General features: G+C 40.8%; 1 protein-coding gene across 1 annotated transcript in view; it reads right to left on the bottom strand.

Annotated features, from left to right (window-relative positions):
- Positions 1–12,207, bottom strand: part of LOC134676299 (protein mahjong) — a 68,015-nt gene extending 55,808 nt beyond the window's left edge. The window contains exons 1-7 of the mRNA XM_063534674.1: positions 11,804–12,207; positions 9,098–9,248; positions 8,182–8,319; positions 5,876–6,000; positions 5,234–5,309; positions 3,632–3,746; positions 1,925–2,011 (exon numbers count right to left, since the gene is read on the bottom strand). Of these exons, the coding sequence (XP_063390744.1) occupies positions 1,925–2,011; positions 3,632–3,746; positions 5,234–5,309; positions 5,876–6,000; positions 8,182–8,319; positions 9,098–9,248; positions 11,804–11,901 (790 nt within the window). The 5' untranslated portion in view covers positions 11,902–12,207. The remainder of the gene's footprint in view (positions 1–1,924; positions 2,012–3,631; positions 3,747–5,233; positions 5,310–5,875; positions 6,001–8,181; positions 8,320–9,097; positions 9,249–11,803) is intronic.
- Between the last annotated feature and the right edge of the window lie 2,019 nt (positions 12,208–14,226).

The following is a 14,226-nucleotide window of genomic DNA, read 5'->3' as shown; positions in this document are numbered from 1 at the left end:
TAAAGTTGACAAGCCGATAATAATCGTTTGTCCCTTTCCGATATATTGGTATGATGGAAAGGGACAATCGATTATTATCGGCTTGCTAACTTTAGTAAACGTTTATGAATAATAGCGGAAGCAGTTATAAAGTTGACCCAAAAATTTTTTATTAAGCTATGAGCTTCATCACATATGTTCCTTGAGTAATTCTAAGCATTTCAAGCCTGGGAGCCAATAAGAAATGTGTGTCTACTCGGATTTGTAATGGATTCAAACTTTCAACCCCTTTTTAACCCTGTTAGGGGATGAATTTTACAAAACGCTGAAATTACTTTTCCTGTCTTTTAATAATATCCCCAAATACAAAGATTCAAGTCCCGCGTTCGAAAATTTTTTTGATATCCATACAAACTTTCAACTCCTTTTTCACCACCTTAGGGGATGAATTTTCAAAAACGCTGAAATTAGTTTTCTTGTATTTTAATAATAGGGTACATCGCCAATTACTAGCCACCCCCCAATTACTGGCCACTTAATTTGATTTCTATTTATAGGTGAACAAAGTTCATTTTAGTATATAAGGTACGAAAATCCAATTATTAGCCAGTTTTCAATTACTGGCCACCTATTCCAAAAATGAATTCTATTTACAGATAAATAAAACTCATTTTCAGTATAAGGAAAATGGCCAGTAACTGAAATTTATCCACAACCCACTCGTTCAATAACTGGCCGCCTCTTACAAAAATGAGTTCTATTCACCTATACACAGAATATTCAATAAGAAATAAATTAATCTAATCTAATCTAATCTACACAGAATTCATTTTAGTATAGGTGGCCAGTAATTGAAAACTGGCTAATAATTGGCGATGTACCCTATATCGTTTTACGAAGTTTCAAATTCCTAGCTTAAAATAAAACTTGAACCCCATACAAACTTTCATCCCCTTTTTAACCCCCTTAGGGGTTGAATTTCTCAAAATCGCTTCTTATCTCTTGTACACTTTATAAATGTAATCTAGTGTGCAAATTTCAACTTTCTATCTTTTGTAGTTTCGGCTCCGCGTAGCAAAAATCTCCAACCAAATTTTTCACCTTTTTACGTTTTTCTTGTAAAATTACTATGAAATTGAAAAAACAAATATCAGCAATGAATTCTACGTCTTTGGTTTATACGAAAATGATACCAAACTTGCCCTAGTACCCACCAGGATCAGAGTAGATTTTTTTTAAAGATGACGGATGGCGGCCGTCTTTGTACCCCACCCTCCCCCCCACTTCACGCTAGAAATGCTTAGAATTACTCAAATATCAGATGTGATGAAGCTCATAGCTTAATAAAATTTTTTTGGGTCATGTATGGCAGCGTTACATAACTGACTCCAGTATAAGGGGGTTAGTATAAAACTTAATACCTGGAAGACCGAGCTTTGCTCGGAAAAAATACACAAACTCAAAAATGCGCGTTCTCCCAGAGATAAAACCTAGCTACATCGATTTTCCGGCCCCAAAAACCCCCATATAGCAAATTAAATATACAAGAATTAACATATATGTAGTAAATATATAAGAATTACTCGTTTAAAAAAAGGAGAAGTGGTGGCCGAGTGGATATGACGTCTGACTTTCAATCCGGAGGTCGCGGGTTCAAATCCTGGCTCGTACCAATGAGTTATTCGGAACTTATGTACGAAATATCATTTGATATTTACCACTAGCTTTTAGGTAAAGGAAAACATCGTGAGGAAACCTGCATACATCTGCGAAGAAATTCATAGGTGTATGTGAAGTCCCCAATCCGCATTGGGCTAGCGTGGGGACTATAGCCCAAGCCCTCTCGCGCATGATAGGAGGCCTGTGCCCAGCAGTGGGACGTATATAGGCTGAAAATGATGAATGACTCGTTTAAAGGTATTAGATTACATATTATCCAACTCACAGTTGCAGTTTTTGACAGGTGTGGCGGGGTCGGCCGGCGACAGTGGCTCCATCTCCACGTCGCCCCCGCCCGAGTCTTTCTCCCGGTCTGGAAACAATTAAACATAGAATAAACATTTATGGCGTTATTCACTACGCAGAGTTTTTTGTAATATTCCCTATTTTTTCTTTTTTGGTCGACCCATGATTTTTATTTAATTAAAATAAAATGTACAAATGGCGGACTTGATGACTAAGGGCATTCTCTACCAGTAAACCCTAGGGCTAAACAGAGATGTAATAAAAATGGTGCGAGAAGAAAAGTAAGAGAATTTAATTCAGTGTTCGGTTTTATGCCAAAACCAGACACTATTCCCATTTAGTTATCTGCCTCTTTATCGCTCGAATACCCAAGTGATAGAGAGGTTAGATAACGAAATTTTGATTTTCTTGTTTCGCGGTAGACCCCCAGATTGTGATGGATAGTGGTAGTGGCGCCCCCTACGCAGAGTTTTGCGTAATATTCCCTATGTTTACCTTTCTTGCCGGGCTTGTCGCTGGGCCCGTTGCACTTCGCGTCGCCCTGTCGCTTCTTGTCGAAGCGCGCGAAGTGTCGCGTCTGGCTCGGCGGCGTCGTGTTCTGACAACAGGCCTCTATACTAAACTCTCTGCTAGTGGTGTGTTACCTTTCTTGCCGGGCTTGTCGCTGGGCCCGCTGCACTTCACGTCGCCCTGTCGCTTCTTGTCGCAGCGCGCGAAGTGTCGCGTCTGGCTCGGCGGCGTCGTGTTCTGACATTAGGCCTCTATACTAAACTCCCTGCTAGTGGTGTGTTACCTTTCTTGCCGGGCTTGTCGCTGGGCCCGTTGCACTTCACGTCGCCCTGTCGCTTCTTGTCGCAGCGCGCGAAGTGTCGCGTCTGGCTCGGCGGCGTCGTGTTCTGACAATAGGCCTCTATACTAAACTCTCTGCTAGTGGTGTGTTACCTTTCTTGCCGGGCTTGTCGCTGGGCCCGCTGCACTTCACGTCGCCCTGTCGCTTCTTGTCGCAGCGCGCGAAGTGTCGCGTCTGGCTCGGCGGCGTCGTGTTCTGACATTAGGCCTCTATACTAAACTCCCTGCTAGTGGTGTGTTACCTTTCTTGCCGGGCTTGTCGCTGGGCCCGTTGCACTTCACGTCGCCCTGTCGCTTCTTGTCGCAGCGCGCGAAGTGTCGCGTCTGGCTCGGCGGCGTCGTGTTCTGACAATAGGCCTCTATACTAAACTCTCTGCTAGTGGTGTGTTACCTTTCTTGCCGGGCTTGTCGCTGGGCCCGCTGCACTTCACGTCGCCCTGTCGCTTCTTGTCGCAGCGCTCGAAGTGTCGCGTCTGGCTCGGCGGCGTCGTGTTCTGACATTAGGCCTCTATACTAAACTCCCTGCTAGTGGTGTGTTACCTTTCTTGCCGGGCTTGTCGCTGGGCCCGTTGCACTTCGCGTCGCCCTGTCGCTTCTTGTCGCAGCGCGCGAAGTGTCGCGTCTGGCTCGGCGGCGTCGTGTTCTGACATTAGGCCTCTATACTAAACTCCCTGCTAGTGGTGTGTTACCTTTCTTGCCGGGCTTGTCGCTGGGCCCGCTGCACTTCACGTCGCCCTGTCGCTTCTTGTCGCAGCGCGCGAAGTGTCGCGTCTGGCTCGGCGGCGTCGTGTTCTGACAATAGGCCTCTATACTAAACTCTCTGCTAGTGGTGTGTTACCTTTCTTGCCGGGCTTGTCGCTGGGCCCGTTGCACTTCACGTCGCCCTGTCGCTTCTTGTCGAAGCGCGCGAAGTGTCGCGTCTGGCTCGGCGGCGTCGTGTTTTGGTTGCTTTGCTGAAACAACTTTTTAATTTAGGGAACTGTACTATACTGATGCCGTCGGAAAATTATCAAAATTTCGAAATGTCCGCAAAGGAAATTTGGTAAACTGATTACCGCTATATTATTGCTGTATTTGCGGTGGGAGGGTGGGGACATCAATTTCATGTAAAAAATACGAAAGTAAGTATAACGGGTTAGCACGTTATCTTTTCGCGGATTTGCAAAGTAATATTTTGGTTTTGATTACTGATACTGTTATTTCCATTAATTAGGTACTTGTCCCACCGCCGACGATGAGCGATAAGCGAGTAGAACGATAAACTAGAAACAACTGGGCGAGCGGCGAGAAGCGAGTGTTAGCTCCAATAGTTTTGTCGCTCGGCTATAGGCGAGTGTTCGAGTGCGACGGCCTATTACTCGCGTCACTCGCTCGGGCGATGCAGCGTAGGCGAACACGCAGACGTCGCAGACTTGTTCAAACTACGAAGCGAGCATCGCCGAGCGAGTACCGCTGAGCTAGTTTTATCTTATCGCGGCGACAAACTAGTAGAGCGAGTGTTCTCGCCGGCAGTGTGAACGGCCAGCGATGAACTATTAATATATGTGTCTCTTTTACTAACACAGGATCCTAATCTTGTGTTCGTTTCTTGGGCGAGAAAGAAAATCGCCGATAGTTAATCGCTTAGTCGCTCTTGGTGGGACAAGTGCCTTATTCGTGCCATTCTCATCCAAAAGGGTCATTTATTTTCGGTTGTCAATAAGGCCCTGTTTACATATAGCTTCAATTTGAAATCAACCTTATCCACAACCGACAATGCGGAACCTTTTGGTTGAAAACGTCACATATGGAAAGCTAAAATGTCAGTTCCAAAAAGGTTCTCATGAGTAGGGGGTGTTTCAGCAATGTTTTGCCGCCAGAGTGCAGCACTAGCAAAAATCGTAAACCATAGAGGAACTTATATATACTATGTTAAACAATTATTTATTTTATTTTACAGATTGTTAAGAATAAAATTACATTGATGCATCAAGGCGGTTTGTTTACTGGGGGCCTACCCTGAAACACGAAAATCTAAATTTCGTTATCTACCTACCTCTCCATCGATCTACTGATTCGAGCGAGAAAGAGGCAGATAGAGAAATGCCTATTTTCGTTTTTCGCGGTAGGACCTCTCTGTTCGTGCTAGTGGCGCTCCCTACGCACAGTTATGCATAATATTCCCTTTATAATAAATAATAATAAATATTGCGGACATCTTACACAGATCAACCTAGCCCCAAACTAAGCAAAGCTTGTACTATGGGTGGTAGGGGACGATATACATACTTATATACATAGAAAACACCCATGACTCAGGAACAAATATTAGTGTTCATCACACAAATAAATGCCCTTATTGGGATTCGAACCCAGGACCATCGGCTTCGCAGGCAGGGTCACTACCCACTAGGCCAGACTGGTCGCCAAAAAAAAAAGAGGTCGTTAAAAAGATGGCAACCTTTTCCTCCTGGTTCTTGTTCCTCAGCACGTGCAGCCGGCGCAGCATGAGCGGCACCAGCATCGCGTTGATATCCCTAAAACATTACATTACTAGTTATAGTTCGTTTTTTTTTAGCATTAGAAAGAACTTGCAAGAAAGTAAGCGATCTTGACATGTCTTTTAATTGAAAAACGCTTGTTAAAAATCCAAAACTATGACTTACGAAAGCAGAAGAATATAAATGATCGTATTAGATTCATAATTGTTACATATTTGCCATAACTTATTTTTAAAATGTGTTTTTCAATTAAAAGACACATCAAGATTGTTTATCTTATTTCTAATGCTAAAAATAACGAACTATAGGTACTGCACATTCATGTATTATTAACCATACAGACTATACATCTCTGTTAATATCAAAGAGTTTGAAATCGACAGTTAAGGATGACTCACGTTAGACCGGGCCGTGTCCGGGCCGGAGCTTCCGGCGCATATTTTTCTATGACATGACAGGTGATTACGTAATGCTTTCCATAGAAAACGATGCCTTTTGCCGCACAAACCAATTTTTTAATCTTATTATTTTTTGTAACCTGTCTGTTTTTTGTGTTGCAATAAATGGTTTCTTATTCTTAAAAAACAAAATAGAGCCCGTACCTGAAGTTGGTGGCGATCTCCTGCACCTCCATGGCGGCGGCGAGCAGCCCGGTGGCGTAGCACTGCAGGGGCTCCGCCGAGCTCGTCGCCCACCCCACCAGCCGGTGGATCAGCGCGTCGTTGTCCTGCGAACAAACGCACACACAGATACTTAGAGATTCCACCATAGTGTCTCCTCAACTCTATCCTCAACTCTATGGCTGCTGCTCGACGCAGCGTTGGCGCGGCTGCCCAGCGACACCATTTACCATAGTGTTGATTAAACGCCGACGCTCAACAGCCGCTAAGTAAACACTAAAATTTTCATGAAATGGGGTAGTAGAGTTTCCCCAAATTACAATGCCATAAGTGACAGTATTATATACATAACCGAAGTAAACCATAGCTGGTGAAATATGAACTTTTATTTTTCTAAGATACAGGTGGTAAAAAAGCAGACGACTCGCTTAATGGTATGCTATTACCTTCGCCCATGGACGCCAGTACATTGGTTTTAAGCTGAGAGTACGCTCTTTTTTTGAAGATTAGAAGGTCAGTTTTGCAGTGATATGTAGTAATTACCTGGGACACGACGCTCATCGCGAGGCCAGGCATGAGCAGCACCGTCTTTAACATAAGGGCACACGGGGCCCGTGCCCAGGGCCCATCCTCAGGGGGCCCCGAAGGACCGACAGAAACAGTATATCCCACCAAAAACATTCTGTAAAAAAATAGCCAAGTCTCGATGAAGCTGCTTGTTTATCTCTAAAAAGTAATGAAATCTAGACAAAGTCGTGCCAAGTCTAAGGTTCCTTACTGCGATTTCTTTATTATTATAGTTAATGTTGTGTGACTTGGCCGTTGAAGGGTACACAAGGGTACAAAACCAGGTGCTCCATGACACCATTGCACCAATCTCTCGCCAGAACCGCTACCCATTGACGATGGAAAATTGCCACTTGGAAAACGTTGATTCAATAACCAGTCAATTGTAGGCTTGATAAAGATGCGTATTTCAATAATACTTATGTATGGGCGAGCCTGAAACAAACACTTCTTTTTGGTGCAATGGCAGATTGGTGCAATGGTGTCATGTAGCACCTGGTTTTGTACCCTTGTGTACCCTTCAACGGCCAAGTCACACAACATTAACTATAATAATAAAGAAATCGCAGTAAGGAACCTTAGACTTGGCACGACTTTGTCTAGATTTCATAACTTTTTAGAGATAAACAAGCAGCTTCATCGAGACTTGGCTATTTTTTTACAGAATGTTTTTGGTGGGATTTCACTTCTTTTTGTAGAAACGTGGGCATATTGATTTATTTTATTAGATTTTCTTTATTAACACATTTTTTTTCTTTTTAGGAGTAGTGTTTTTATTATTACAAATCCTTCTTTTCTTTTTTTCCGGTTCCGATTCTTGTACAGTAGCAACAGTTTTTCGTTTTCCTGATATCTTCATTCATACTCACATCGTACATCGTAGTGTACCTTTACTTTACTTTACCTATAGTTCGTTTTTTTTAGCATTAGAAAGAACTCCGCAGAAGTAAGCGTGCAGTTTTTATCAGGCTCGTTAATTGTTAATAATTAGTGAATATACTAATGTAGCATGGTCAATACATATAATTTACTTCAAATTGGTACTGCTAAAAATGCCAGATTTAGAACCACAAGCAAACTTCTGCGAAGTTCTTTCTAATGCTAAAAAAAACGGACTATACTATTTGTAGGAACTGCAACAGTAACTTTGTAATATCATATATTTATATGGGATTACAAACTTACTTATGCAGTTCTTAGATCTTTAAAACGTGACTGATATTGCAATATTTTTAGGTTTTCCCTTTATGTGGCCATTAAACCCTAACTCTGTACCAAATTTCAGCTCTTTGAGTTTATGGGAAGTACTAGTTCTATTCTGATGATCATGAGTGAGTTTCATAAATGCGAAACTTTGCTTTCGCTTAACTTCGGAACTAAATGACCTACAGACTTGAAATTTTGGATTTTAAGTATGTGATTATAGCTTACTGGATGACCAAAATTTCTGCGTTCTGGTCTTATCCAGAGGTTCTCAAATAGGGGCCTGAAAATGCGGCGAAATGGTTCCAGTAAAGGATGGTACGGCAGTGTTTGCTTCGCGCTCGACTTGGCGGGGGCACTGCCGTGCCCCCCGATTTGATTACCCATAATAAATAGAAGATCATAGTAGAAAAATGTTAGTTTAATTAGCTCAAATACTTATGTGCCCAGGGGCCCCAGCAGAGTTAAAGCTTGTGCACGTCTCGGCCGGTGATGTTGTGTAGTAATGTAGCAGTTACCTGGAACACGACGCTCATCTCGAGGCCAGGCATGAGGTCTAGTGTGAGGCGGCAGGCCGCTACGTTCAGCTTGTGCACGTCTCGGCCGGTGATGTTTTGGCGGGAGTAGTACGTGTCGCGTACGTAGTCGTTGACTAGCTGTAATGTAAACATGTTATTGTGATGATTTCATTATACAAGTATGCGCAATCAGTGCTGGGATAGGCAAAGCATTAAATTAAATAGCCAGAATATAAAGTGTCTTGCTAACTATGTAATCAAAAGCCACTAGTAAATTCATCATTCAGAATCAATTTCTATGTGGCGGTTTATTTACATAGTTCGCAAGTTCCTTAGTATGACACTTTAGTCATGTGAATCACACTGCTAAATAGGTTTATACGTGTATAGGGTCTATTATCTACACGTGTCCTCATTACTCTGAATGTAAAGAGAGACAACGTTTACACAGAAATCAATACAACTGCATTGACAAAATGCGTGCGTTCTGGGGTCCTACCGCGAAAACCGAAATCCACAAGTTGCTGGGATCCTTCTCTTTTACTCCAATGAAGGTGTAATTACTGTAATTAGAGTGACATATGTAGTAAGGCGCCCGCATTGCGCGCAGAGAAAATGGCTGATGGGGTCGAAAAGTGCTCGAGTGTAGACCACGGACTTACGAGCGCAGTGTAGGACGTCCACCCACAAGATGGACGGACGACCTTGTTAAGGCCGCCGGAAGACGCTGGATGCGGGTCGCTTCCAACCGGTACGAATGGAGGTCCAAGGGGGAGGCCTATGTTCAACAGTGGACGTCTTATGTCTGAGATGATGAGTAAGGTACCCGCAATTTGCGGTCATAGCCCAGTAAACTTAAATATGGGTCTAGTGTAACGTATCATAGGTCACAGGAATTCTGCTAGTATTCACATACCTTGGTCATGAAGGAGTCCTTCTTGAACATGACCTTGAGCGCATGCCCGAGCGCGCACTCCGGGTCCGTCCGGGACGGGTGCCTCTCGTCAAACGGGTCCGGATCCTTCTTCATGAAGTTCTCCGTCTCCGCTTCTATTATTTCCGCAATCCTGGAAACACAAAATCTGAATTGAAAAACCAGACAGTCAGACAGTGAGAGTCAGACTTGCCCACCGAGATTTCCGTACTTTTTAGTATTTGTTGTTATAGTGGCAACAGAAACACATCATCTGTGAAAATTTCAACTGTCTAGCTATCACAGTACATGAGATACAGCCTGGTGACAGACAGACGGACAGTGGAGTCTTAGTAACAGGGTCCCGTTTTTACCCTTTGGGTATGGAACCCTAGAAGCAATAAGTGATAAGCCTATTTTATTTATTTATTTATTGATTTTTATTTATAAACCGTACAGGAATCCTCTAGATCAAGTTTACAGCAATTATTTCATGTAGTTTCACGAGGTGAACGAAATCCCGAGCCGTGATTGGTCCGTACAAAGACACGGACGTCACACAAAGACACTTTCGACTCGAACATGGAGTAAAATTACCGTATGCGTGGCAGAGGGCGTAGCGCGACTATGCTCAGTCTGGAGGATGTTTTATATGCGAGTCCCACATACACCATATCATGTCACACATGATTTGAGACATAATGGATGCAAAATCTAAAAGTGAGGATGCATTATGTTATGCACTATTAGTGAGAAATGTGTTTTATGTGTTTGTAAGAACCAATAGAAATGGCCCACCGGAGCTGCACTGAGCGAGGATAGGTAAATGAAGAGATCCTATTGGCTCTTAACAAACACATCCCTCACTACACATTCTCCCACATCTCTGGTGGAAGTAAACGCAGCCTAAGAGGCTTTTGACATTGTCTATGACTTGGACTAGAGGGGTAGAACTAGCCTATTTATGGCTGAAAAAAGTTTTTGTGGAAGGTAGAGAGGCAATAGAGTACTCTCTCCAGGTGAGTGTTATGCCTGGAGACCGAAGTCCACTGAGAGTTGGTCGGAAGTTATATACGCACCAACCTGCTAGGGCTGGCGCCACTGACGCGCACTGTGCGGATCCTCAATATAATAGCGGAAAATATTGACATATTCTCATGTTCTTTGAATGAATTCACAATATCAGCAGTGTATACAGGGCGTCCCACGGCGATGCCACATGGAGGGAAAGTACCTTAAATATCATAGATAGCATATTTTGCTGAAAGAAGACTTCATTTTATTTTTAAAACTTAGTTAAATTGCATTCTTACTTTTTTAATTTTTTTTGAAAAAAAATGTATGGAAAAAAATTATCGCGTCATTGGAGGAAAAGTACCTTAATTATTGTAAATGAACATCTTACTGAAAGAAGACATTATTTCGATTTAAAAAAACAAGTTGAATTGCATTTTAAATAATTTCATGGTTAAACCGGGAATCGAACCCGCTACACGAGAAAAAAAATACCTTGTAGCTTTGTCATACCGATCGAAAGGCGAGAATTATTTTTTTGGTACAAGGTATTTTTTTTCTCGTGTAGCGGGTTCGATTCCCGGTTTAACCATGAAATTATTTAAAATGCAATTCAACTTGTTTTTTTAAATCGAAATAATGTCTTCTTTCAGTAAGATGTTCATTTACAATAATTAAGGTACTTTTCCTCCAATGACGCGATAATTTTTTTCCATACATTTAAAAAAAAAAAATTAAAAAAGTATGAATGCAACTTTACTAAGTTTTAAAAATAAAATGAAGTCTTCTTTCAGCAAAATATGCTATCTATGATATTTAAGGTACTTTCCCTCCATGTGGCATCGCCGTGGGACGCCCTGTATAGCAACTGACATTATAACTCAGTAAGCGCGATGTAGGTCTCATACTAATTGCATTCTAGCTCCCTAACGCCATCTGTTAGATTCATACAGTTATTTGACTTTGCAGCTGAATGTTTGTATCAGCTTAACTGACAGGTGGTGTCTGGTATTGGCCTAACAATTATAAAAAGTAGTAGTACTTTCATAGTAAAGTCACAATCAGATATATTGGAATGGCCGAGGTGCTCAAAAATATCGGAACAAGCCCTGTAATGGCTCCTCTACACGATGGAGCAGCGATCTCCACACGATCCAGCACCGGCCACTTCAAGGGACGCGTTTATGCGTTGTAGGGAGCAAGTGATATGGCTATCTCATTCTACCGCATGGCTGCGTCCCTTGGAGTGGCCAGCGCTGGCCCGTCGTATAGAGGAGCCGTAGTGCCTTGACATTGAGGCATAATATACATATTTGTGAGCACTTTGGCTGCTCCAATACATTATACATATAATTTGCAGTCTTCTGTAATGAAAAGAATATTCTAGATTTTTCTATACTTTAATTACACAATATGGTGTTATAATTTGATATCTGCAATTCAATCAAGTTTTAACTTGTCTTACAAAACATTACTTTTGAAAATGTAATTATTGGATATAGCTGAAAACTGGGGTTAACTAGCTATGGTATGACCATGAAGCATAATGGAGCTCCATTTCAGTAAATTGGCGAACATGTGGCCAGCTAGAGCAGGGTACATCTCCGCGACCAAAAATAACAACCCACACGTTGATTTCCGTTTACAATGTGCCAATTTTGACGTTTGTCTCTGTACCCTCAGAAGACATCTCACCTCGTCAAAGTGGGTATAGGATCGTAGTTCGGCGTCAAATGCTGATCCTCCCACTGCTTCAGCAGCTCCGTGACTTCCTGGGCTGGAGCCGAATCCATTATTTTCCACTAGAACGTATCTAATTCACAAATTTATCAATTTATAACCTTGCTCACAACTGTCACGGACATGAAAAACGAAAACACTATTTGTCACCCTTCCTAGTATACAGTGATTTGTGTAATTAATTTGTACATTATTTTATTTACAATTTTATAAAATTATAATAATTATATCCTATTTTACAAATAAATTCGTTTTATCGTTATAATCACAAACGCATTGTCTTTATACCGCGTACTTCTTTTTTTTTTCATGTTCGAATGACCCTGGAACTACGGCATTCTGCCTCCATTTATCACCAAAAACTTAAAAGTGCGTAATTTCGTGTAAAGAATTTTATAAGGAAAATCCGAAAAACGCCCCTGAAATGTCACTACTGCTTCGTAAAGTTGCCAGGAAAAACGGTAAATCCTCAATTTGTAGATTATATTAAATCAGCCTTGTTCTTGTTGTCAACAGAGATGCGAAAAATACTTTATAAAAAGTATTTAAATACAAAATACAAATACTTCCTTGATAATACTATTTCAAATGCAAAATACAAAATAGTTTTTGAATTTGTATTTAAATACAAAATACGAAATAGGTATTTTCAAAATACTTTTTTAAAATACAAATACTTTTCGATAAAAGGTACTCTGAGTAGTGAATACCTAGTCTGAATTAACCTCGTAAGTCCTGTGTTTTTTCGAGGGCAGTAGTCATATCTGCCGGCTGTACTATACCAAGTACAAACTAAGAATAGTGCTTCAGACCGAGACAAAAAGATGTCGATTTTAGAGATTTTTTGAAGTGAGGTTTATTTTCAGTATTTTTATGGTATGTTTATTATGTATAGCACCTTTTTATGAAGGAAATTTTTGAAAATATTTTGTACTTGTGTGAGTACATTAGGTTTTTACACAGTATAATAAAAAAAATAAAGGATTTATTTAATATTAAAATTAAATCATATATTTTCTCTAAACATCAGTAAAGTAAAAAAAAAATACTTTATTACAACATAACTAATCTTCTTCTTATAAAAAGGTGAATTAAAAAACCTCTTTTCATTATTTTAATACTATACTACATCCAAGGAGATTGGATTTGGGTGTTCAAAGCCTAGACTAGATATCCAGGCCTATCCCTTGCACTTTTCCCACGTCTCGCCCTTGTGCATTTGTGCTTCTACCACGGCTACGCCCACCTCATTGACCACGAGCACTTTGAAATCGATGACTAGATACACGTCCGCGTACTGCAACTTCTATTTCTCCATCTTCATATTCCGAAAACGAAGAAAAGTCCCTATTTGATGCTTGGTCTGGTTCAGATATAAACATATCTTCATTATCAGAGTCTTTGAAGTCATAGTCATTGAGAAATTGAAATATTTGCTTTTCATCAAACGCTAGAATAAGAAAAAAAAACTTGTAATTTAGACCGAACGTACTACCGTAAGTACAAATTATTTTGACCGATCACGAACCCCCTTAAATATACAGGTTTCTTTGAAATATTGTTTATTTTACAATATTTATTATTTAATTATACTAATACATTCGTATGACAACAGAAAAAACAAGTGATTACTTGAATATAAACCGATTATTTTACCTCGTGCTGGCCAGCGACCTGACTATGTGGCCATCTTGAGAAAAAATGACACTGACACTGACAGTTGACTTTACCTGTCTAACATGGCGAAATCGACCATAGAATATAGAATGAGAATGACCGTGTCAGTGTTGCCGTTGTAAAAAAACTACCCGGTAAATGGGAAATAAAAAAATTGTACTTGAGTAAGTACATTAGGCAGTTACGCCATCTACGTGGGTTAAAATGTCAGGTCTGAAGTGCTATCCTTAATTTGTACTTGTACAAGTACGCGGGGACTTACGAGGTTAAAAAGTATTACTTTAAATGTCCGAGTTGAAAAGACTCTCTTTATTCTTTGAAATCAATCCTCTATCTAAAGTGCAAATTTCTAGTTGTTTGCTCATATTAACCGGTAGGATGTAGGTATGGATGATGGTTTTTATCGGCCAACTTTTAAAGCATTAATTTGTAATGTTTCACAGCTAGTATAATGCCTCTCGTTAGTGTGATGAAAACGTCTCGTTTTTGTTTCACCAGGGCAGAAAAGTTTGTTCTCCTCTCGTGCCTTGAAACCCTCCCAACACTCAAGATTCCACTTTTTTAACCACTCGCTACGCTTGTGGTCATGTGCGACGTTACTAAACAGATTCAACAGTTCCATGTTAAAAGAATGAGAGAGTTGCCAGGATTGTAACATCAGAAGAGATTGTAACTCCTACCTACCTACTATAAAGTATTTT

Source organism: Cydia fagiglandana, chromosome 24 (genome assembly GCF_963556715.1).
Source record: "Cydia fagiglandana chromosome 24, ilCydFagi1.1, whole genome shotgun sequence".
NCBI classification, from domain to species: Eukaryota; Metazoa; Arthropoda; class Insecta; order Lepidoptera; family Tortricidae; genus Cydia; species Cydia fagiglandana.
The sequence above is the reverse complement of the archived record's forward strand: the minus strand, read 5'-3'. Positions and strand labels throughout refer to the sequence as shown.